The 24,122-nt window shown below is 41.8% G+C and overlaps 1 protein-coding gene across 1 annotated transcript in view; it reads right to left on the reverse strand.

Moving 5' to 3' along the window:
• The window catches only part of ATRN (attractin), a 117,233-nt gene that overhangs the window by 75,241 nt on the left and 17,870 nt on the right, over nucleotides 1-24,122 (reverse strand). Inside the window, exons 6-17 of the mRNA XM_009332713.1 lie at nucleotides 22,204-22,372; nucleotides 20,725-20,815; nucleotides 18,279-18,522; nucleotides 16,593-16,776; nucleotides 14,406-14,560; nucleotides 9,753-9,837; nucleotides 7,924-8,144; nucleotides 6,637-6,758; nucleotides 5,969-6,107; nucleotides 4,341-4,522; nucleotides 2,556-2,772; nucleotides 1,075-1,260 (exon numbers count right to left, since the gene is read on the reverse strand). Of these exons, the coding sequence (XP_009330988.1) occupies nucleotides 1,075-1,260; nucleotides 2,556-2,772; nucleotides 4,341-4,522; nucleotides 5,969-6,107; nucleotides 6,637-6,758; nucleotides 7,924-8,144; nucleotides 9,753-9,837; nucleotides 14,406-14,560; nucleotides 16,593-16,776; nucleotides 18,279-18,522; nucleotides 20,725-20,815; nucleotides 22,204-22,372 (1,995 nt within the window). The remainder of the gene's footprint in view (nucleotides 1-1,074; nucleotides 1,261-2,555; nucleotides 2,773-4,340; nucleotides 4,523-5,968; nucleotides 6,108-6,636; nucleotides 6,759-7,923; nucleotides 8,145-9,752; nucleotides 9,838-14,405; nucleotides 14,561-16,592; nucleotides 16,777-18,278; nucleotides 18,523-20,724; nucleotides 20,816-22,203; nucleotides 22,373-24,122) is intronic.

Genomic DNA, 24,122 nt, shown 5'->3' on the forward strand with positions numbered 1-24,122 from the left:
ATTTAAAAGACGGGTAGATGAGGCGCTTAGGGACATGGTTTAGTGGGCATGGTGGTGTTGGGTTGACGGTTGGACTCGATGATCTTGGAGGTCTCTTCCAACCTTAATGATTCTATGATTCTATGTTTCTATTTCAAGTATTTATCCAAGTCAAAAAGCATAGACTACAAATACAGAATAGACTTTGTCTTCTTTAGATGCTCAGAGTGCCACATGCAGATGCCCCGGGCCCAGCAATCAACTAAACTAAGGAAAAACCATCGCCACCCTTTAACTGTTCTTTTCTCAAATGGGATTGTATTTCAGGGTGACAAACTCTTTATGTATAGAAAAGTTTTCCTATTCCTTTCCCCATATCGTCTTAAAAAATATTTTGTAGATTCTTGGTGTTCCAAGATGAACAGACTTTCTATCCTGATGTTTAAATTGACAATATTTGCCTTGAAAAAAAAAGTAGTAGAAGAATATTGTTTTCCACTATTTCAGCCTACTCATCTCCTGCCTGATGCTTCCTCCAACTTTTGACCTCTGGCAATATGGGAAGCTCACACTCTCATGTTTGACTGTTATCTGAAACTCATTTTCTCCATCTCTTATTCTGCAACAGTTTGAGCTACTCAGGCTTATTCTCATCAGCTTGCAGAAGTTCCTGGAGCAACTGCAGCAACTCAAACTGCCCAACTTCCCTTAAACAAAAAGAAGTTAATCACATGAAATTATGTAACAATTAATTTGAAGGGTAGGAATTCAAGTAATGAAACAACTACTTCTCTCTCTGGGGAAAAAAAAAAAGCGGAGATTTCATCATCTCACTTGAAAGCCTTGACTATCTGCCTTTCAGTTTAATTGATAGTTCCCGTAACCAGGACCTGATTCTGTTTAACGCTTTACACGATGCAGAGTACACCGCAGGGTGGAGCTGCACACACTAAGCTCCTGGGGTCAGGCGCTTCTTATTTCTGAAAATCCCCTGGACGGTATGACCCATGTGCAGAGTTTGATGACTTCCACTAGCGAATGTCAGCAAATACAAGACTCCAGCCCACCCGTCAAGATGCAGGAGGAGTTACTCACGCGGACAACTGCTCATGGTGTACCACTCCATGCACTGCCCGTAGGGGAAAGAGGCCACGTAAGCGTTCGAGTCCACGCACTGCTTCATGTTGCTGCACCACATGCACTCAGAGCTGCCGCTCGTGCACTCCCCGCACATCGTCCGCAGGGCGCAGGGGGTGCGGCACTGCTTGGCGCTGTGGTTAGCTGCGGGCAGGAGGACTAGAGTCAGCTTTCTTCCAGAAAGAAACAGGTAACGAGCCCCGAGATAGAAAGACAGAAGATAAAAAGCCCTGTCTGTTATTCAGGCTGAAAAATAGTTCGATCTCGCAGAGTTGAAACACTTCGTTTGTGGTGTGGTGTTGCTGGATGGAGCTGGAGATAACTGCATTTCTCATATTCGCCATGGTATAAGTTAAGTACTGTAAAATCCTTTCTCTGATTATGTATCCTTCATGAGTGTTAAGGCTTTTTAAGGTATCCATCTTAAAAATAATTTAAATGGGGTTATGAATGCGGCCTTTATCTCTCTGCAGGTCTGCTGATGTGTTCCTTAGCTGTTCTCCCAAACGAAGTGTTGGGAAGAAACCCCATGTTTTACGTGAGCACACTGGGACATGTTTTAAGTTATTTGATCAGTTCCACACATAATATGAGTACTGAAAGCAGAACTAACTCAGGAGTTTCTGGTGTGAGCCAGTGCTTTATCATCTGTTTCAAGTGACTATTCTCAGACCGTAAAAAGAAAGTTAGAGCTCAAACCAATTCAAAGTGCTGCAAGTTAAAATATACAAAATTCTGAGTTCAGGTTCCACATTCATGATCTGAACCCTGCTCTTCCACAATAAATGATTTAAAGTGGTGTAGCTTGCTTAGGATTTTTATGTAATCAACCAACTTTCTTAAAACTTAAAGAGGTACTAATTGGTAATCAGAAATAATCAGCTATAATGAAGAGTTAACAGACCAAGCCATTTTAAAAGATACGCAGTTCCAACAAAGCTAGAAGACTCTTCCCAAAAGCAAATAGCTTCTTTGTCAAAGTTCTCATATCTCCAAAGTGTCTTGCCCAATTAATTTCAAACTTTGATAAAATCCTCCTCTGGCTACGGAGCAGGGGAGGGGGAGAAAGGGGAGTTCAATTGGAAAGTAGCTTTTAAGTTTTTGTGTTGTTTTTTTTTTTTTTTTAAACAGGAGATTGCTCCATACCATAATTAACCTAAATGTCACATTCAGGTATGCAATTTAGAGAAAAATAATTAAACTATAATGTACTTCAAGCATTTTACAGTCAACAGCGTAAACGTGGAGCTATTTTTAAAATCTCCAACTCCTGTATGAAATACCTACACAAGACACTTTTTCAGAACCATTTTTCTTTGGCAAAGTCATGATGCAGCTAGTTTTAAATGTAATGAATGGGCTCCTCTTTACTCTCTAGGAAATATAAATGCTTATTAGTCAACCTACTCCCCCTGAGCACACAAGTTAGATATTGTTACCCGGCCTTTCGCAGACACTGCCGTTGACTTCATTGATACACGTTGCTGCCTTCAGTCCCTGCTGGAAAGGCTCAGCTAAATAACCACAAAATCCGGCATCGCTTGGTTCATCGGGGAGCCACTGGAGCAGGGTGTTGGTGAAGGGAGACATGTCTTCCCAGCACCAGTACGACACATTGATTTTCCTCAGTCCAACCCACGGAGTCAAAGTTTTGGGCTAGAAATAAAGGAAAATGGTAGAATTAATACCCAGTTTTATTACCTTAGGTATTAAAAGAAAATACACATCACCATATAACGCTCATAACTTTGCCACGTTAGAGCTGCAACTTCTAACAGCAACAGGGTTACACAGCACTATGTGCCAACACCAACACATTCTCTTATTATTACAAAACATCTATACACAGCTTACTTAAAGGAGTAACTGCGAAGTACGGCCTCCCCCAGCACAGCAGCAGCGTGCTGTTGAATGGCAAAAGTTCAAGTACCAGGTACAGGTTGGCTTTTTAGCAAAGGTATTTTTCCCACATTACAAGCACTCAATACTAATATCAACTAAAAAAGGCTAATAATCTCTTTCTATCTCTAAGGCTCACTTTTTAAATAATATTATAGACACACACCCCCCGCCCTGTAAATTAACAGTTTTTTACTCCCCAGTGTAAGGGTTCAAACGCTGTTAGGAAAGAGTTGCCATGTGTCTTTAGGAATTTACACTACACTTAACCACTGGGATATCCAGAAACACCTGGAGCTGTTCAAACCACGTACTTTTACAATATCCCGGGCCTGGCTTCCTCTCTTTACAAAAGATTTAACAAAACCTCCTCTGAATTGCACCTTACCTTTTCTTGGCTAAACTGAATCCCCTCCAAAACCCCGTAATTGTTGAAATGCCACTTTAAAATTACAAAGGGAATCAAAGCAGGGAATGTTCTCATTTCAACAGGGGAATATTTCTCCTTAGTATTGAAGTACGTTCTCCTCTGAAAAGTAGCAATCCTACTGCCTCCAGTCTCATTTTTCCTATATAAAACCCTTCCTGATTGCCAGCCCTGCCCACAGCGGCCTCTGGGACCCAAGAGGAGTTACTCTAACACGCCATCAAGCCACAGCAGCTCTACAGCCTAAACCGGGATTTCAGCAGAGATGCACAGCATCGTTCTTTGTTGGGGCTTTAGCACCACCTACACAACCTGCCCTGAATACCTCCGCGCTTCTGCCAGGGACTGGGGAAAAAAATATATGTATATTTATTTTATTGATGCATGAAGAGGGACAGATTTCAAATCGCTTCTCACCATCTCCAAGCGAAAAGCACCTGCCACGAAATCAAAAATAAATAACTCCAAATAAGCCAAGCAGCTCTACGGAGTAAGAAGCCGACATTTTAAACAGCCGCTTTTCTGAGCGGATTAATAACTTTACATGCTTTACATTAAACACCTCTGGTGGCCCAAAGGAACCTTTATTTATAAAATATTGTGTACAAGTCACGAGAGGACTCCTGCTGCAGTCATGTATCCCACAAGAGAAATGCGCGTGTGATTGCATTATAGAAAGTGATACCTTTGAGGCACCGTGTATGTTTATCTTTCCCATTTACATTCTCTACAATTTCAGTTCAAAAGCACCCATAGGGTATGTTGAATTTCAAAAGAAAAATCAGTCCTTTTCAGTTAAGAGGCATGTCTATTCTGTACAGAGCATACAATACCACAGCAAGGACTTTTCCACAGTCAGAGCTTAATTACTCAGGGGACATAAAAGAGAAGCACTCACCAAAGACTGCATCTTCTGCAGCTCCTTTAGAACAAATTCTACCTTTTTCTGGGTCGTGAGAGAAGCCAGCAAAGCCCCGTTGGATCTGCAGGACAGCTTGGCATGATCATAGTTCTCCTTCGCGTTTGTAATTTTCAAACAGGAGTTGCCAACCAAATGCCAGTTTGTTCCACAGATATTTTCTGGGGGGGAGGGGGAAAGAAAGTAAAACCATAGATTCAAGCGACCTTCACAATGTTGTAAGTAGTGAAAGAGCTCTTCCACCAAAATAAAACCTACAGCCCCATCCCAAACCAGCATGACTTATCGGCACGCTCAGAAGTATCTATGTATAATAATACCGGAGGAAAAGGAAAGCTGTTTGGGGGAGCTGAAGTGCGATGTTGCCATTTAGTTATATATGTTACTTAGTCAAAACACTTACTACAATGTCAAATAGTAAAATCATTGTAGAAGAAAGAGCAAAGGAAAGCAACTGAGTATTTTGCTGATGGCTTAAAGCCACTTACTCAATCACAGTTGTTAGGATACCTTTTGACAGAAGAGGGTTGTTCTGCTAATCCTGTCCACAGCACCAAGCTTCCAGGATTAATCCCTGTTTCATCTTGAGCACAGCCATGCCCACTACTGAAGAACTCACACTTTGTGGTTAATTATTTCCCTCGCTCATAACCACCCTTACAAAAAAACCTGATAGACATTTTCAGTGTGAATTTCTGCAGAGCTGAAGTCTAGCTCCAACGTCTTGGTTTAGATTTATCTAACAGATTGAAGAGCTCTTAAGCGTCAATCTTTTCAGATGGGCTTTTTACACGTATCATCAAGTCACCCCCTTTTCTACAACAGATTAAACAGACCAAGCGCTTTATCTATCTAATTAAAAGATGTTTTTCTCACTCTCATGGCTCTTCTCCGAAGTATCTTCATCTTCTCACTCTTCCAGACTAGCAAACACCAGACCTGGACACGTCCAGACCTATCAGAGTTACTAGGGGAAGGCTTTCCATGCCCATTAAAAGGGCCTGTCTGTGCTGGTTTTTTCCCTCTCTCTGTATTTTTATTAACTGCAAATGTTAATCACTGAAGATGCTATAGTCCTCTCCCAGTCACCGGGAAAAAAAAAAATATATGTTACTACAGGGGCACTAATAATCAACTCCTATGAGCTCCCACTGGAAACACTCTAATAAGAGAATTTTCCTTATACACTTTAAGTGTTATTTGCCTAATTCGTCCAGTATGTGCCATTACGCTTTTGCACAATTCTAGTTTCTAAAATTAAATAGCATGCATTATTAAATCCAATATCTTGCAGAAGCCTATTATATCAACAGTACAGCTTTTATCAAATGAAAAGAGAGAGATGAAATACAGCCCAATAATTATACAAGTGATCATACTCCTCTTCAGACAATTAGAACTGAAAAATATTCCATCAGACTTTCCGAATTTACTGGAAATAAAGTTTCATACCAAAGCTGGTATGATTAAACAACATTATTTACTCCAGCTTAGCACTAAAAGATTACAGATTCAGGGGTAAAAAAACAAAACAAAAAAAACACCCCACAGCTTTTGGACTGGGTGAATTTGGAGGTTTTTCTTACACAAATACAACCAACACCTACCTGGCAAAGCGATGCACTCCTGATTCCTAGGTTCCCACTGACAGTTTTGATCCATGGCACAGCTTTTACAACTTGTCTTTTTGTTACAGTAATAGGCAGGGTTATCCTTAGGACAATTATCATATAGAGTAATAGGAACCTAAAATAAATAGCACAGATGAGGCTTTTTCCCATCCAACCAATGTCGGTTTATAACAGCCATGACTACCACACTAAACTTCGCAGTTCAGACCTACAAAGCAACCTATATATTCAAAAGCTGTGACGCTGGGCATAGCGTGTACTGTGTATTCAAGCTATTCCCCCGAGCCACCATCTGACACATTTTCCTTACTAGAGCTTTTACAAAAGGGTTAGTTTTTTTTCTAGGGGAAGGCTCTATCGATAGCAACCCAAATGGCTACGTGCCTTACTGAGTAATCACACACCATCGTGAAACCTTCACCTCTTCCCCCTGCCCAGAGCCATCCTCCTAACTTAAGAGGAGAGTCCCACGGAAAGCCCTTGGACCAACTTGAAAAAAGTCCAAGCACATTAGCAGATTAGAGCTAGACATGCACTGGAAATAACAGAACAACAGGGGTCATAATACTGACAGATGAAGGCATCTGGACATTTGCTATTTCAAAGGCTAAATTTAAACTACAGAAGTATTAGAGAGACTTTACCTGTTCCTCTGAGCAGTTGTTATGCATTGAGATACACTGGTCAGTGCACCATTGACAGTTGTTTGTATTTGCTGTACAGCTATAGCAGTCTGTAATCTGATCACATTTTTCATTGTCTACAACTATTAAAGAAAAAAACCTGCATGACCAAAAACAGGCATTTCCTGACAGCTCTAAGAACTTGATTATATATAGCAAAAGATATAACCAAACAGTAGTGCCTGTAGATTTTCCATTATCAACTACTTAGTAAATCAGATACTTTCATGTGATTGAACTGATAGAAAATTGCATTCATTTGCACCATCAATCATTTTTAGTGCCCAAGGATCCGTAAAACACAACACCAGAAAATGTGCCAAGATATGGAAGCGCATGAACTAAGACCGGGCACACATGTTAAGTCAACGCCCATGCAAATGATGCCAGAGGACATCTCACAAGGACGGTGAAAATCTCCCACCGCAGGCCCATTTTGCTGCAAGCCTGGTCTTCAATTACGTGGAGCATTTTCATGCAAAGCTTGAACTTTCCGCTTCATCTTTCCAATTGCTTATCGCCTGTGTTTTGTAAAAATTTATTGTACATTGAGAGCCCATCAAAGCAATGTCCCTTTACATCAATTTCTTTTAAATAATTAAAGGCTGCCATCTATTACAGAATCAAGGATCGTATAATTCAATTCAGAGCAATGAATGCATTGGGATAAAGTGTTGAAAAGTTGTTTAAAAATTATCGTAAGGGAGAACACAAATCAGATCTTAAAACAAACGCTCTTTTTGTATGCCCCTATCCATATAATGCTGTAGAAGGAGAAAGAAAGTGTTTTCAAGACGACACTCTTCCTGGTGTCTCTCTTGAAGAGCACAGGATAACGCCGCAGGACCCAGATCCCCCTCCCTTGCCCCGTGGTGCTCATCAGCGAATTGCTGGCTCTCACAAGGTCAGTTCTTGGAGCAAACATCTACAGAGCAACGGTCCAGGCCTGATTCCTGACTGATGATGTCTGTTTGGGATAGGAAAGTAAGTACAAGCAGTACAGTAGGAAAAAAAAAAATCTAATGAGCAAGCAGCTTCAGGGGGAAGGAAAGGTAGAAATATCTCCAAGCCACTGCAGCCACTTGGTCAGAGGAAAGTCTCCCAGAGCACGTATGGAAGCAGAACTACAGCCCCCCCATCTTAAACTTGATCTGATAATGGCATACAACTAATGTAAGACAGAGTTTGGAAAAGAAAAAGACCCTAGACGCCTTTTGGAAAGGGAAATGGGAAGAACGTGACACATACCTGGCTTGGGAGGACAGTCTTCAAAGACCTTTTGCTGCTGCTCTACCGTCGCCATTTCCCAGGGGACGCAGCGAGGAGGGGTGGCAGCCCACACGCATCTGACACCAGGACCTGCTCGCAAGCAGGCCGTTTCGTTGTCAAAAGCTTCACATCTCTCGGGTGTGTACTTCAGTATGTCACTCAGGAGGAGGCTGTTGAAGCCTCCAAATACATACATGGTGCTAGACAAAAATGTAAGTGAAGAGATAAATATCTGTGCCTGCGTTTATAGACCATGCACTGCTGCAAGTCAATGTGATTCAAGGTGTGAGCAAGGTGTTTTATTACAGTCCAGCATGTATAAATCCAAATAAATAGCTCTTGGTTAAGGAAGGTACGAAAGAAAAGGTCAGTCAAGTTCCACTGTTTCAGAGAAGCCAGAGAATCTCAACACACAGGTGTTGAGACAGAGTCAAACCATTCCGAGGTCATGGACTGACCTTCCCCTTCAGCCAAAACTCTGGGTGACACCTGATCAACGCAACTACACATAAATGCTGCAGAAATGTGGCAAGAGAGAGAGGAAGGCTAAAAATCGGGGACATGGTATCACACCGTTAAACCAGCGTTCAGAAACTGTGACAAAACAATTCAGTGTTGTCACATCTTGCTACACCACTGTGACAAAACCACAGTTATTTTCATGGCTGTTAGCAAGTGAGCAGAGTCATTGTGTCAACTAAAAAAAAAAACAACCAACCAAAAAACAACCCCCAAAACAAAGTAATATTTGGCGGGAGGAAAGTGTTTTTTTTAAACCTTCTTTAGTATCACAACTGCTTCAGGGAAAACATCAAATTTCATTAGTTACACACAAATGCCACCCAAAAAACCCTGTGCATCCATGTTTGTAAATGCACATTTAAAAAGACAGTGAAGAAGAGTCAATGGAACTGAAAATAAAAGTTTTGGTTGAATAATAAGTATTTTTTAATATGATTTTCATCCTATTTTAGGATGAAAAGAAGAACCAATGCACAGGCTTAGTTGTCCTTCGTGGAAGCAAATGCACGGCTGATATTCAGCATACACTGAAACAAGTAGGCAGTGAGTTTTTAGAGACAAAAAGATATCTAGAAGCACACCTTCCTTTTCAAGGCAGTGACAGTTATCTGCCTGGCTTAAACTGAGCTCTAAATAGTGTTACTGATTTACAGAAAGTATCCTCAAAGGATAAAGGAACCAGAACGAAAGACTCCTAAGAAATATCATTTCTCAAATTGGTTCCGCAGACTCAAATACAACAACAGATGTTCACCTGGAAGCACGGGTATTATTACAGTGATGTAATGCTTAACAGCAGAAATCTCACCTATGATTTCACCTAAATACTGTCCATCACGTGAATGGTAAATAAGAGCCAGACAGGACAAGCTACGTAAACTGAAACATGGACAAATTTAGAAACCATGAGGGAAAGCATGATTTGGAGATAAAAGTTGTCAGTGCAGCTAAGTAAGAAACAGAAATATGAAATAAATGAAATTACGAAATTATGAAATAACTAAGAATTAAAAATATATATAAAAATAAGGAAAAGGAATAGAAAATATGAAAAAAACAATTTTTTGAAAGAACTAAGTGAGCTGAGACAGTTTAGTCCAGTGAAGTAGAAGGGCTGATAGGGACAGGTGGATACTGAAGACATTGCAAGAGTGAAGATCCGAGAACTTTGAGAGGTTTGCAACAGATCCTCAACCTAACACTGGTCTCAGTGTTACTGACCTACACGTACACGTTTATGGAGGTATGAAAAATGCCAACGCCCCCCAGCTTGTTCGTAACCTTACCTGTTGTACAGCACGGCAGAATGTCCAAACCTGTTCACATCGTGATGGAGACCCGGGCGAGGAAGAACAGACCACCGATCGCAAGCTAGGATTAAGGAAAGTTCATTTCAGTAAAGTTCCTCGGTATAATTAATGATTCAACTTAAGTAGCACATTTCTTCCCAAAAGATCCCAAAGTACTTTAATAACTACAGAGAGACCATTCTGCCCACCACCAAAATGCAAGTCGCGAGTGAAACAGGGCAGCTCACGAAAGCGCTGCGTCATCTTCTTTTGCAAGACTGAAGACTCAGTCTTCACCCCAGCTGCCATGGTATGACAGAAAAAGGAAAGGAAGGATCTAATGGCTCTGCTCCATCATCCGAACAGTTCATGAAAAAGGAAAGTTCCAGGGCATTGTGTTGAAGGGGTTATCCGCTTTTTGGCAATCACGTGTAATTAAATGGCGGTGGCTTGAGTTGCTTTTCCTCCTTTACTAATGGAATTTTTCACTGCATAACAACTTCAGGTTTTATCTGTTTATATGTGAATTATTTGCAGTTTTGCCCCAAACCAGTATCACTGAGAACAGAGACTTATCTTCCCCCGCCCCCCATTGCAATTATGTTCCTAGAGGGTAGATATCCATGTTTTTAAAAATATTTTTCACTCATCATAGCTTAAGGATTTGTGGTTGTTTTTCCTCTTTTAATATAATGTGAGATTATTCCATCTTTTTCTATTAGCATAACATTTATAAGTTCTGCTTCATTTTTTACTTGGTTTCTCAGGTAATTTCTTCCTTTAGGCAGCATGAAAAAAACCAACCTAAGAAACATATAACCCACTCAGCAATCAAAGGAACAACAGCAGGAAAAGTCAGTCCAATTCATATCACTTAAACTTCGCAAAGTGAATGGGATCACCTTGGGGGCTAACATCCCAGAGGCAGTCGTATGCAATTTATGCAATTAAGACAGAAAAGTCAATCTGCTGTAAAGATCTACAGAGCCCTCAAACACTCGCAGAGTCTTTAATACAGGAGAAAAACGTTGTGCCATGGACTGAGCCTCGGGGCGGGGGGGGGGAAGTCCACAAACCCAAACTAGATAAACTGGGAGGGCAAAGAAAACAACCTTACTAATTCTTTACCAAACTTAATTGGAGAATTGTTGGGTAAAACAATTGATCCTAACCTCTGCTCCCACAGAAACTTTTGTTCAAGAGCACTGATAAATAAAAGACATAGGACCCAGTTGGTTGGATTTAATACTTTGATAAATCGTTATTTTGAAGTTTATTTTTAAACGTCATTTGCTCCATTTTCAAGGAATTTAACCTAGCCCAGCATCACTCCTGAGACAAGCACACACAGTTCCAATTTTTAACAGGAGACCAGCAAAATTGGACAGAAATTTGCAATTTTTTATCCAACAAGTTGTGAGTTATGTGAGGCCAAGAATCATATTTTTCTAGATTAATAGAAGGCCTGGAATGTTTTGCTTTCTAAGCTTCTTTCCCATCTTTAGCTAAAGATCAAGTATTGGAAAAAATGAATGATTCTGAAACTAAATAGAATCCTCTCCTTCCTGACTTATGAGTTAAACCAAGCCTAAAACTTACAATGAACAAGGTTTATTAAATATACTATTCAAATAGAACACATATGCTATGAAAACATCCACCCTCTTTCTATGCTTGTCATCAGAACTGAATTTTTGATGGGGTAAATAGAAGAGTTTTAATTTCTCTCCTGTGGGGAGAAAAGAGCATTATATGAGTATAGCCTTTACCATGAACACTTTGTGCTGATTTTTAAAAAAAACAAAGTCAAAACTTATTTAGAAATGAAAAAGAATGGTTCCTTAACCCACAGAAACTGCATTTTGAGACAATCTGCCTGTGAAGTTTCTATTCTTGTTTTAGACACATCCCATACGCGAGGGACATGACCCTTCGGAAAGCACAAGCCTTGCCTTTTCCCTCCTGGAGATGAACACAGAGCGATGGAAGGGCTGCAACTCACATGCGGCTCCTTTGCTGCTATGAATTGTTGAGAGGAGGAGGTAGAGGATTCAAGTGAGACATTTGTCCACCCAGAGACAAAACTGCTGCAGAGCAGGACACTCTTCTATAGAGGCCAGAGAGACCAATTTTGGGGATAGGAAGTGCTAACTAGTCATTGCAGTGTGCAGCACTGTAGGAAAAATACTGTGAGACTGCTCCACCCAAGTGCTCACCCAACCTGAACGCCAGCACAACCCAAAAGCTTGTCCTGAGAAGCAACAAGAAATGCACATGCACACAGACGGCTGGACTGTTATCCTGAAACCTTCCGAACCTGCGCATTACCTGGATAGTTTGGACTGAATAAGCCCCAACCTGGTCAAGTGGAGGATAAAAGGATAAGAAGCATTAATGCATTCTCAGATCTACCTAATCTGCTAAACCTCCAGAGAATCTCAGCACGCATCTCGGTGACATCTGTTTGCAACCCCCCCACACCAAAAAAAAAACCAACCCCGAAACAAAACAAAAGAGAAAAGATAGCATGTCCTCAGAACACTCAATGCAAGTAGTCTGATTACTTAGAAATTTGAGGAAAGAAAAGCAGAAAAATTTGACAAGGTAAATAAAACGAGTTACTGCAGAAATAAGTTCTAATGGCGAAGGTTAAGGAGAAGACCTGTTTTTGAAGCCTTTATTTTAGACTGTATCTTAATTTCAGTCTTCTCCAGTCTTCCAACCATCACTGTGATCCCTGAGATATTACCTTCATCAACAAGATGTTAAAAATGAGCAAATTAGCCAGATACTCCCTACTATTATAGTATGCTAACATAACCCATTACTAAGCCTCTCCTCCGAAGGCACTCAGTAACAATTGACCTTGCTGCTTGGTTGTCTCCTGGGTAGCTTGAGCCTTGGTGTAGATAACAAACACATGAGCATGTTAATATTAAAGATCTGATAGCCATATCCATCTATGTTGGCATGGCCACAACAGTCTCCAATATTTACAATGCTTCCCCACAGTACACGGGCTTATTCCCATGGAGACCAACATGAATACCATCAATATAATTACTGCAGGGATCATGCACGAAGAACCACCAAGTAGGCGTTTCTGCTGTGACACTAGTGATCAGCCAGCACCCTAACGTATTCCCGGTACGGCTCCTGGTCCAATGGGATAAGGCAAATCGTGCATAAGGTGTCCTGCCACGAAAAGAATAGAAAAAGTGGTCGTCTTTTTCCTGAAAAAAAGCCGCTCCTTCCAGGCTGAAAGTCTCTGCCCTAAGGAATGAGGGTACCCAAGAGGACCACAACACCTCTCATCCCTGTCACGTGAAGTGCAATCGATGCAAGCTCTAATTCTCAGTGTAAAACTGGCAAGGACTGGGCGAGTTGACCACAACGCTTATTTCAGGTTACAGGAATCTGCTTGTTAACTAAACTGAATCAAAATTAACATCGCTATTGACATATTTTGTCAAGTTAATGCAATTTGTAGTTTACACCTAATAGTTCAATGGGTCAGGGAAAATAGCAAAAAAAAAAAAAATCTATCACTATTGCTATCCAAGTTTTAAAAAAATTATTCTGTCCCTGACTGTCAAAATACCTCGTTTTAAATGTTCTTCCAAGAAAAAATAAAACTCATAATAAAGCTAGCTAGGAGCACACAATAAATTCCACAGGGATATGACTTGAAATCACAGGAAGCAGAAGGGCAAGATCCCTGTAACAGGCAGCAAAATGGCACGAGGATGCCAGACCCTGCTGCTGAAAGTAATCCATTGGCTTGCATATTCCTTTCACAAACCAGGAGTGACGTCTCAGCGGACAGTCACTCCGAGAATTCAGGTTTACATGATTATTTCAGGGTATCAATCACGAGAGCCCACATTTAAAGGAATTCTGAGAGCAGAAGGCAGAAAGTGGTATGAGTACAGAATGGTGTTTTTCTCCGGCCTGAATTATCTGGATGTGCATGCACCTTCTTTTATATAATTTCATCTCCTCTTCTCTTCTTCTTCTTAAAACGCATTGTCTCTGGACTCCAAATTCACAAATAAATGCTGCCCTCTTCTGGCTATTCAAACTCATCAAAACCCCGTCCCTCCGAATGAAATCTAATCATCTGGCTTTGCTGTTAAATAGTGCTTACGGGGATATTTATGCTTATAAAGCCCACATATAAACAAACCGACATTACAAACAGCACGGCCAAACAAGTCAGCCAGCCTGCAGTTAAAAGAAAAGCGCGCAACGTACAAGTTGAGCTTCAGCAGCGTCCAGTGCTTGTAACTGTCCTAACAGCCTGCATTTTTGATAGATCATAGATTAAAACACACTCAAAATACCAGGAGAGCTTTATGGCTGAGGCGGTAGAACAATACGCTTTCCGTTTAAGAAATAATTTTTAATGCCCAAGTTTGTATAAACTGTTGACCAAATAACCGCTCCTGTATTGGCCTAGAAATCGCTGCACCAGCTCATTTACTTGGTAATGTGTAGCAAGCTAAATGAGCCTCTCCTGATTACCCACTCTTCTGCAGTATGCTTAGTAGCATTTGGCATAATACACCCAGCATGTAAATTAGTCTTCTTGAAGACAGCTCTTTTTGAATATCCAAGAATTTTTTGATTATTATTTCTGCAAGAACCTACCAATATCATACGCCATAAAGTCTGAAGAAAAGCACTTCGCGCCGTGGCTCATGGAGGTGTCATTGTGCGTGTTTCCTCCAAACACCAGCATGGTTCCACTCATTATCACAGCCGTGTGCAAATAGCGAAAAAATTTACTGTCTTTAAGAATTGTCCTTCAGAAATAAAAATATATGTATTAATGACACTGATTAGTACCTGGCAAAGACAAAACAATCCATAAATCCACGTTGAAGAAGGTTTCGGGGTGTACGGAGGAGGGGGGATGATATTTAACTACTTTTCCTAATGAGATATTTAACAAACTTCCTTTCCAGATTGTTCAATTCCTCCTGTAATTTCGTTCTCTCATCTTCTCATCCGCTTGCCAATTTACAGGAGAAATATATCTATGAAAGCCTCCTTCCAAAGCTATGGATCTTAAAATCATCAATTCCTTCCCTAGGGATTACCAAGTTTTCACACTAACGAGGCTTTTGAGCATAATCAGCTAAACCTGATGATATGGACACTGCCTGGGAGGACTCCTGTATTTTATAGTAGCTGATTTTACAGTAACCTAAAGAATTCTTTCCAACTGGGCATCATCTCTTGCTCAAAACTAACAAACCTATTTTAAGGAAATCTATGCAGCTGCTGATAACGGAGCGCCGCAGCTTAATACCTGCAAAACTCAACGCCTCATCCATGACTAAATCACGGGAAGCATTAATCATACTAGCCACTGTCCTCACCTTTAATCAGCACGATTAACGGCACTGCACACACGGGGCCACCCTTTGTAGAACTTCCCTGCTCTTTTGAGAGGGTGGGATTGCAGGTAAACCCGTGTCGCAGGCAGCGGTGTCACCGGTTGCGGGCTGACACACCAGTTCTGCAGAACAGCGGCGTCCCAAACGCAGCTTGCGCTGGAGCCCAGGCTTTCACAAGGAAATATTCGGCAAATGGTATATCAACGACCTGGACCGGGGGCCCGTTCCTGATGCCCGAGCAGCGGTATCACAGCGCACAGGGGGCTTTCTGAGCATTACGCCGTCCCTGCCGGGGCTACAGCGTTCAACTGCGAAGCTGCCAGTCGAAACACCGGAGCAAACACGGGGAAAACGCACTTGCCAAAATAAAGATCAGGGGACTGCTTTTTTGCCCTTCCATGAAATCACAAGAGGGAGAGAGGGCCTAAATTACCGAAGAACAAAAAAATAAAAAAGGAGTCAATGGCACCAGAAAAAGCATAGATAAAGATGAGCAGACACTCCTACACGCCTCGCTGCAAGGCGACTGCTCGCCTGCTCTGACAGTCCTCTCGAGACTGACAAAATAAATACGATGGAAGGAAGTTGGTGCTGCAGCAGTTCGGAAGAATATTTGTGACGTTTTCTGCCTGTTCTGCCAGATTTGCCTGCTCCGTGGCTGAAGTGGAAGATAAGTGAACCAAGAAAGGAAGCGTGGTTATTACTGCATGTACAACGGAGCAGGAAGGAAGGTTTTTGGAAATTAGTCACTAGTTACTTTACTCATCAGTACAGACTCACAAACAGTTGTTGCAGGAATACAAGCTATTTTAAACTCTCACAAAAAGGCGATATGGTGACTCAAATTTACATGTGTTAATTCAAAAGATAGTCTCCTTTTTGACAGGAGCCTTTAAAAACAACTTTAAGCAAAACACAAAACTGAGGAAAATTTATTTCACCTCTATAGCTCAAAGTTGTGAAGTTTTGCTATAGCTTTTAAATAAAACTCACCTTTGGGCAGAAACAAATCACAGATTTCAGCTTAAGAAATGAACGTTTCAAGCAGTTACAGAGCCAGAAGAAAATGGGGTTATAATAGAAATTCTTTTGCGGTCTTAACTGCAGAATGAATTATCATTCACTTGACTGCAGTAACTGCGCTCATATGCACAGTCTGTACTGCTGGCAAGAAAATCCCATCAAATATTTTTCTTTTCAGCTTTAATACAACAATAGATTAAAATTGATTTCTTGGTTTATTCACAGCCTTGATTATATGTGATTATATAATTCTCTATTCATAAAGGGACATAAAAATTAACAGATACGAGAGCACACCATCTATCCTGAAGGCAGGTAACCACGTACTACTGTACCCTTGTCAAATACCCCAGCCTCTTGCCTACTGCAAACAAAAATGATGGGGCGGTATACAGGAAGGAGAACTACTTACCACATATGGGAATCAACTTCATATTTGTACAAGTCGTCTGCTAGCCTGTATTTGTTGGCACTGAATGCTTTGTAACCTCCATGGATATAAATCGATCTTGTATTTGGATCATAAACACTACTGTGACCATACCCTCCTTGCACCAAAGCACCGCTCGTCTGTAAAATGTTCCATGTATTTGTGGCTGAGAAATGAAAAATGTGAGTGACAAAACATGGTTAATTGACCTCCATTAATAACTTATCAACAAATCTGGTGGTGAAACAAATTGGGTTTCCCTTGACTCAGATCTAGACACTGTCTCTATCACTTCATATCCAAAAATATTCTCCTTCAAGGCGTTTGTTGTCAAGAAGTATTGTCAAGTATGTTTAATTAGACCAGAAATCTCTTCTACAGTCATTTATTACATTCTGCAGACAAGCTAAGTAAATGAGAGATAAAAAGTACAGAAATAATATACTGCGTTTCAATGACATGAAAATGCCAGCACCATGGCTTGATTTGGAATGGTACCCAAGTGCACTTTTATTTTATATGTATATAAAGCCAGACAGCACTGAAGCCAAGTTAAGTATGACTGTGAAGACGACTGCCGTTAAAAACTAATATGTGATTAATGGTCCTATATCTCACTCACTAAAATAACATTGGTTTGAAGCACTCTAGACATAATGGCAACTGAAACTAAAATGCTACAGAGATTTGGTGTGTAATTTAGCAAGTGCAGAATGAAACCCTGCACAGGCTTCCTAACTGCAGGGCAGATCAGGCACACAAAAGGCGAAGGAATTGAATAGTCTGCAAGATCACATGTGGGAAAAACAGAACAGTAGAAAAATAAATCACTGCCCCAGACATCCTGGTTTTCTCTAGCTTTGTCCTAGAGGAAGAAAGCTCGCTCATGTGGACACCAGCCAACCAGAGCAGGCTCCAGTAGATCCTCTGGATCAGGATGACTGAAGGACAAGGATAACAGGTCAGAAAGTGCAGATAGGGCCACTATTTCTGACAATAACTAGCACGTTCACGTTGTGAACTTCTTGTGCTTAACTATGTTCTCTACCTGGTCAGTGGAGCGAGGGACACGCCTCCAGAGAGCCATTTCAGAGCAGCTAAGTTAAGTAGAAGTTCAGTTCATCTGGAGAGCTTCCTACACTTCTCCACTGATGACACGGGAAACCTCTGGATCCTAAAGTCAGAGTCTGGACTATTCCCAGAGACACGGGGCAAATGGAAGTCCAGAAAGTCATTCCCTGTTCCCCACAGCATTCGCTAATGACCACTACTGGAGACACAGGTATCAGGTTAAGTGGATACTTGGTCTGAATTGTTACAGCCATTCTTCTATTCACAGGATACATAAAATAATTTCAAAAGTGATTGCTCTGTCAGAGGGAGAGAGGAAAATTAGTTTAAATTCTCCCACAGTTATCCTGCTTTGTCCCTCAATTACAGCTTTTTTGTCTTTGGGACCTAACGAGCTGTATAAAGCTGGAGGCACATGGCTACCTGCTCACTGTTTGTGTTATGCAAACACTGGAACTTAGATTGAACTTCTCGTAAATACAAATAGAAGGAGAAGAACGTATCTGTCTTTGTTTTGCTACGTGAATATGGATCATATAAATAATTTTCAAACCAACTGTTAAAATTGAAGCCAATGGTAGGTAGGGCCCCACTCACCCAGGTTGTATTCCTGGACGTTGCTGATATACCCGTAAAGAGGGCAGTGCCCAAAGATGACAAGCATGACCGCATTGCCGTCTCGCAGGGTGACGATGTGTGCCGAGTGGCCAACAACAGCGTACTGCTCCTTGGCTTTCGGCGTCACCTGAGCCCAGGTCCGGGTGAGAATGTGGAACATCCACAGCTGGCTGGTCACGTTCCCCGTCGCATCTATTTTTCCACCATACATGTATATAACATCCTGAAAGAAGTTAGATTTAAAATGAGGCCAATGAGTTTGGCATTTAGGAAACAGCTAATAGGTAAGTAATGAAGTTGTTATATTTTATCTTCCCTCAGCCTAAGTTTTTCTCCTCTCTCAAGGAGAAACATATCTCCTTCACCGGTCACATTTGATATGAAAGCAACCACGACTGCCAGGGTTTGTACCCAAGTCCATAATGTCAGAATACCTTCAACACACACAATTCACCCTACATCGGGGTATGGAGGGGAAGGGGTGCGCAGGGCAGGATTGACCTTCAGATGACAGACATCAAAATTTAGGTGCCTGTATGCTAGCTGAGTGTCTAAATACATATATATAAAATACAGAGGAGCCCTGAGAATAATTCAACTGATCAAAAGCAGGGAAGGTGTGCTTACTTTTGGGTGAGCTGACTTGCTTTCCAGATTTCACTACCCGTACTGACTAGGTCTGTTTTCACTATAAACAGAGCTCAGAGGCTCCCAAAGGCACCTGAAGTTAGGCACTTGAAGTCAGATGATTTAATAAGCAAGCTGAATCCCCCCCATAGCTTGCAAATGCAAGCAGCAGAAGATAGCTGGGAAGAAAGACAGTTATGATAGAAACTCCTCTGTCTATACACTGAAAGCTTTGTCTTACAAGTTAATGCACTGACAAAATATGAGGACCCTTTGGAAAGAAGAGGGCCAGGATAATTAGACAGGGTTTTATTAATTACCCTCTAAGAGCCAAGTTCCAAAACTCTATCTAGTTTCCTTTGTGGGTTTCTCCAGGCATCTCAGAGTTAGTCATGAATCCACCAGAGTGTGTAGTGGAGCCGTGTTTCCCTACTGATAAGGCGGTAGCCTTGGAAAGGGAAATTCTCTATTATAGCTGGTGCTTCTTGGGAAATTCCTGAGAACCACTGCCCGTCACTGATGGTAAACCCACTTACCGTAGAATGATAGAATCGTTTAGGTTGGAAAAGACCCTTAAGATCATTGAGTCCAACCGTTAATCTAACACTGCCCAGTCCACCTCTAAACCACGTCCCTAAGAGCCACATCTATACGTCTTTTAAAGAATTCCTGGGATGGTGACTCCACCACCTCCCTGGGCAGCCTGTTCAATGCTTGACAACCCTTTCAGTGAAGAAATTTTTCCTCATGTCCAATCTAAACCTCCCCTGGCACAACTTGAGGCCGTTTCCTCTCATCCTATTGCTTGTTACTTGGGAGAAGAGACCGACCCTCACCTCGCTACAGCCTCCTTTCAGGTAGTTGTAGAGAGCGATGAGGTCTCCCCTCAGCCTCCTTTTCTCCAGGCTAAACCACCCCAGTTCCCTCAGCTGCTCCTCATAAGACTTGTTCTCCAGACCCTTCACCAGCTTCATTGTCCTTCTCCGGACGCGATCCTTCTTTTGGACTGTACCCTATTTTTGAACAGTTATTTGCAGAATGTGCGTCGAGCCCTCGCAGGTAGGAATTTCCATCCTTCTCAGGTTCTTCAAGTGTTCTGATTGTGAACAGTGCTGTGTGGAGTTTTTTCAAGTGTTTATAATTATGCTTTAGATAGGTTTGCACTATGATGAGCTAATTAACATTCCAAAACAAAAGGTCAGTAAAGGATTAGCTCGTTTCCTTTTCAAAGACTTTGCCATTCTGCTCTCACGTGGCCTGTGCCCACAGCAAGGCATGCAGGTGAGAAATGAGGTAAGCAACAGTCAAATCCAGTTGTTGTTTCAGATGCTGGAAGAATAGATTCATGGGTCTACTGCAGAAGCAGAGCAGGCTCCAGAAATCCCTAATTCACCAGCTCTGCTTCGGTGCCTTGGACGACGGAGCTCATAAAAATATTTATGTGGTCTACACAAAAGGCAGTTGGGGAATCGGCTGAACTCCAGCAAACTCTAGCTGTCAGGCATGTCTTGCAAGCACAGACAGTAGGAAGGAAATAATGGACTCACTGACCTCGGTCAGCCTTAAAATCTCTGAGAAAAGGGCAAAGAAGGAACACACAAGCAAAGGAACTACAGACTTCCTAGGATACCAGTCCAAGGACTCCTTGGAGTACAATTACACTGACTGGGATATCCATGGACAAGCCTTTGAAGGAGAAACACTTCTCCCAAAGAAAACTGATCTGTGGAAAGGGGTGGGCGTAGGGGGAGAAGAGGGAGAAATCAGCCGGGGGGTGAGTCTGCAGCACTGAACTTACCTTATGCAATGCCAACGAATGACCATATCTCATCTCTACTGAGTTCACAGTGTTGTCCAGTGGAAGCCACTCTTCAGAAATAAGATCATACCTGTATAACAAAAATTGAATTAATTTCCCAAGAAGCAGATATTAAAGTTGAGAAAATTACTGCTTGTCCTTTCCAGGATTTGTGGGAAATTATTTTATTTAACAGAAGTCCTAGATACCAGGATTTCAGCATGCACAAAGCATGCACAGACTACTTACGGATTAAAAGAATCCAGTCAAGCTTGCTCTGTTACTTGATGTCCACGTATTGATTTGCTTTACCCTGAGTTTTCTTTCCCATGCAAAACCAAGAGCTAATGCATTGTCTATTAAGCTATGACAACTTACACCACAAGATCCACCCAAAAGAGCAGAAGAACTTTACGCTAAGCTGAGTTCCAACTACTTGGTAAAAATCGAACAAAAAACAAAACAAAATCTGCCAGTGTTTAAAAGGCATTTTTTAATTATGTCTTTGTCATTCAAGCGTATTTTTCCGGTCAACTGGAAACAAGATAAACCCTTTGCTCTGAAAATGGCCTGTGGCTTTTTAGATAAAAGAATGTACTATACTCGCCAGGCTTACAGCCTCATAAGATAAAATCGTATCTGAGAAAGTGTTCAATGAAGCCACAGGGTATCTGTTGAAAAATCAGGCATGACTTTGAAAGAGTAAATTGTGGAAGTAATTAGCAACTATTTGACAACTAAGTGTGCATTTTCAGCTCTTCTTTAACTTCCCCTACAAGAACTATTATCTCTGGACATGAGTGCAGAACACACAGCTCTCGCTCAGGCCTGTGAAAGCGAGGTATGCAGATATCCCTGGGAAAAAAAAATCGAGCCTTTGCCTAGATCTGCACAAACACTATCAAGCTTGAGGAAGCCTGAAATGTTTTTTTTTATGGAGGATTTCCGCAAGGTACACAATTATTATTTGATATCTTAGTTACCGTTAAATCTCCTCAACTAATTGCCTAAGTGTCATCATCCTAAATACCACTCCCTGTTTGGTATCCCATCCACTACGCATAAACATGCACAGTAATCAGTATGTATTAATTAAGGAGCCAAACACTCTGAAGTCACACAGGTATAATATAAGGAAGGGCTAATAATACCGAAACAAAACTAACCTCTTTGAATACGAGGCCAGATAGAATTTAGAAGCTAGCCTAGAAATATATAGTGAATAGTTAAAAGCTGTCAGAAGCAGATGAATCAAAAATTTGCTGAACATCAAGAACCTTACACTTTTTCTTTTCCAAAATTATCACCCCTTAGCAGCGTTTTCTACATCTCAAGTGTGAGTCTAAGTTTTTATTACTGCTGTTTTCCCCTGGAGATGGAGCGTAGGCCAAAGCACAGCACATCAGATGGCATTTTCTAAAAATAATTCTCAAATCAAAGTTCCTCTACTTAGACTTTATTATCTAGGTTTATACTCACGCTAAAACCTTCTGAGAGTCAGAATGATTGAAGACATAGCCTCCAACAATCCACATTTTATTGTCATGGATTATGGTTTTGTGAGATGCTCTAGGAAGTTTTGGAAGAGAGTATTCCTCCCGGGTCCAAAACGACTGGTTTGCAGGAACAGGAATTGAACAGCCAGGACCTGGGAAAATAAGGTTTGGAAGTTAAGTGGATTTTTTCCAAAGCCTGTATTTCAGCTAGAGGTCAATATCCCGCATATCCCGCACCACGTGGGACAAAGACAGTGCATGGCCAGGTAACAGGTAAAAGCTGTGATCCTCGCTTCCTTGCCCACACCAGCAATCTGTGACGGACCTGGTATGCGATCTCCCAACCGTAACCACGTACTTCAAATCTAAAACTGTTTTCAGAACTAAAAAAGCAGTTCCAGACTAGACGAATTAGTGATGCAGCAAAGCAGACGCTCTGCTCTGTTCTCCCCCGCTGTGATTATAGGGGGGCACGGTGCAGACCCCTTCCCACGCCACACTAAGAGGGTATCTTCCAGCACTTACCTAGCTACCACGTGCCCACAGAAGCCCCAACGCAACCTGCAAAAACTTCAGGAGACGTGCTCAGCAGCATGCTATAAAAACCCATGGGTCTACAGCTATCTTTCCCTCTTTTCATTCCTCTCCTACTCAGCAATACATTTTTGCGAATTGTTCACTTCTTATTTTTTCCCCCTATATTTCTGCTGCTCTTAAACCAACTTTTTCACTGCCAGGCTTCCCGTCACAGTTCCCCATGGCGTGGCACAAGAGGAGCAGCAAGCAGCAAGGTCTCAGCAAAGTAAAAAGCCGCATGGATGCTCTCCCTTCTCAGTGACAGCCATCCACATGCACAGGGTTACCACAGACAGAGAGCACAGAACCTGCCGAAGAGGCTCAAGCCTCGAAGAGGGAATAGGTTTATCAGGACAGCCTTTAGGCAGCCATAGAAGTGAATCACTGGGTAACAGAGTTATGGTCTTGACTGTAAGAGACAGCATCTGCTCGTTCTTGCCAAGTTTCTATAATCTCCAGTTCAGGAAAGCAGACTGGAATGTGGTTTATCACCCTTGAAAAACTCCTGGTTTCTGAGGTAAAGTGACCATTTTCAGATGTAAAAAAGCTTCAGAATAAGAAAGGGGAGAGCAGCTTGCATCTCATCCTGCTGTGGTTTGTTTTGGGGCTTTTGGGGGGGTTTTTGCTGGGTTGTTTTGGTTTGGGGTTTTTTTCCCCTTACACACTAACCTGCTACAGAAATGAAAAACAGGGAAAAAAGAGGGGTAGGCTAAAAATTGAGCAAACATAAGCCCACCTTTGCTGTCAGTGCACAACCAGACTCCAGAAAAGCATCAGGAAGCACTGCACTGCGCAAGGGGATGTGGTCTTCCAGCCCCGGAGTACATGACCTGCGGCTGGCTTTACATCCGAGAGGCAGACGCGCTAACCTCAGTACTGGGTGCATTCTCCTTCGGACGCTCATTTTGCTAACCTGGATTCTCTCCACAGTGCCTAACACGCTGCCCGTTTTTGCAGCATAGCTGAGCGGTGGTAGCAGGTGCTGCCAGTGCTGTAGCTGGCTGCATGTCGTAGAAAACTAGTTCTTCCACGTCAGTGTGTTTTTGCGAAGGAAACATGTATGTTTGGTCCAAACTGTTGCTAAGACTGGCACGGCTGACGAGCATACCGGGACACGAGAACAAGGCATTTTGTGTGTTCAAACACGTTAACTGCTGCCACCAGGCTCAAATTTGCTTTAGGTGCACAGGAGCGAGATTTAAAGTTTTTATCTGATGCCTGCACGCAACAGGCTGGTACTGCTTTGTATGGTAGCATAGTTGCTTTTAAAAGCATTTGTTACAAATGAAGTACGACCTTTTGATATGAGAAGCTAGATACTCTGTT

Source organism: Pygoscelis adeliae, unplaced genomic scaffold (assembly GCF_000699105.1).
Source record: "Pygoscelis adeliae isolate BGI_AS28 unplaced genomic scaffold, ASM69910v1 Scaffold29, whole genome shotgun sequence".
NCBI classification, from domain to species: Eukaryota; Metazoa; Chordata; class Aves; order Sphenisciformes; family Spheniscidae; genus Pygoscelis; species Pygoscelis adeliae.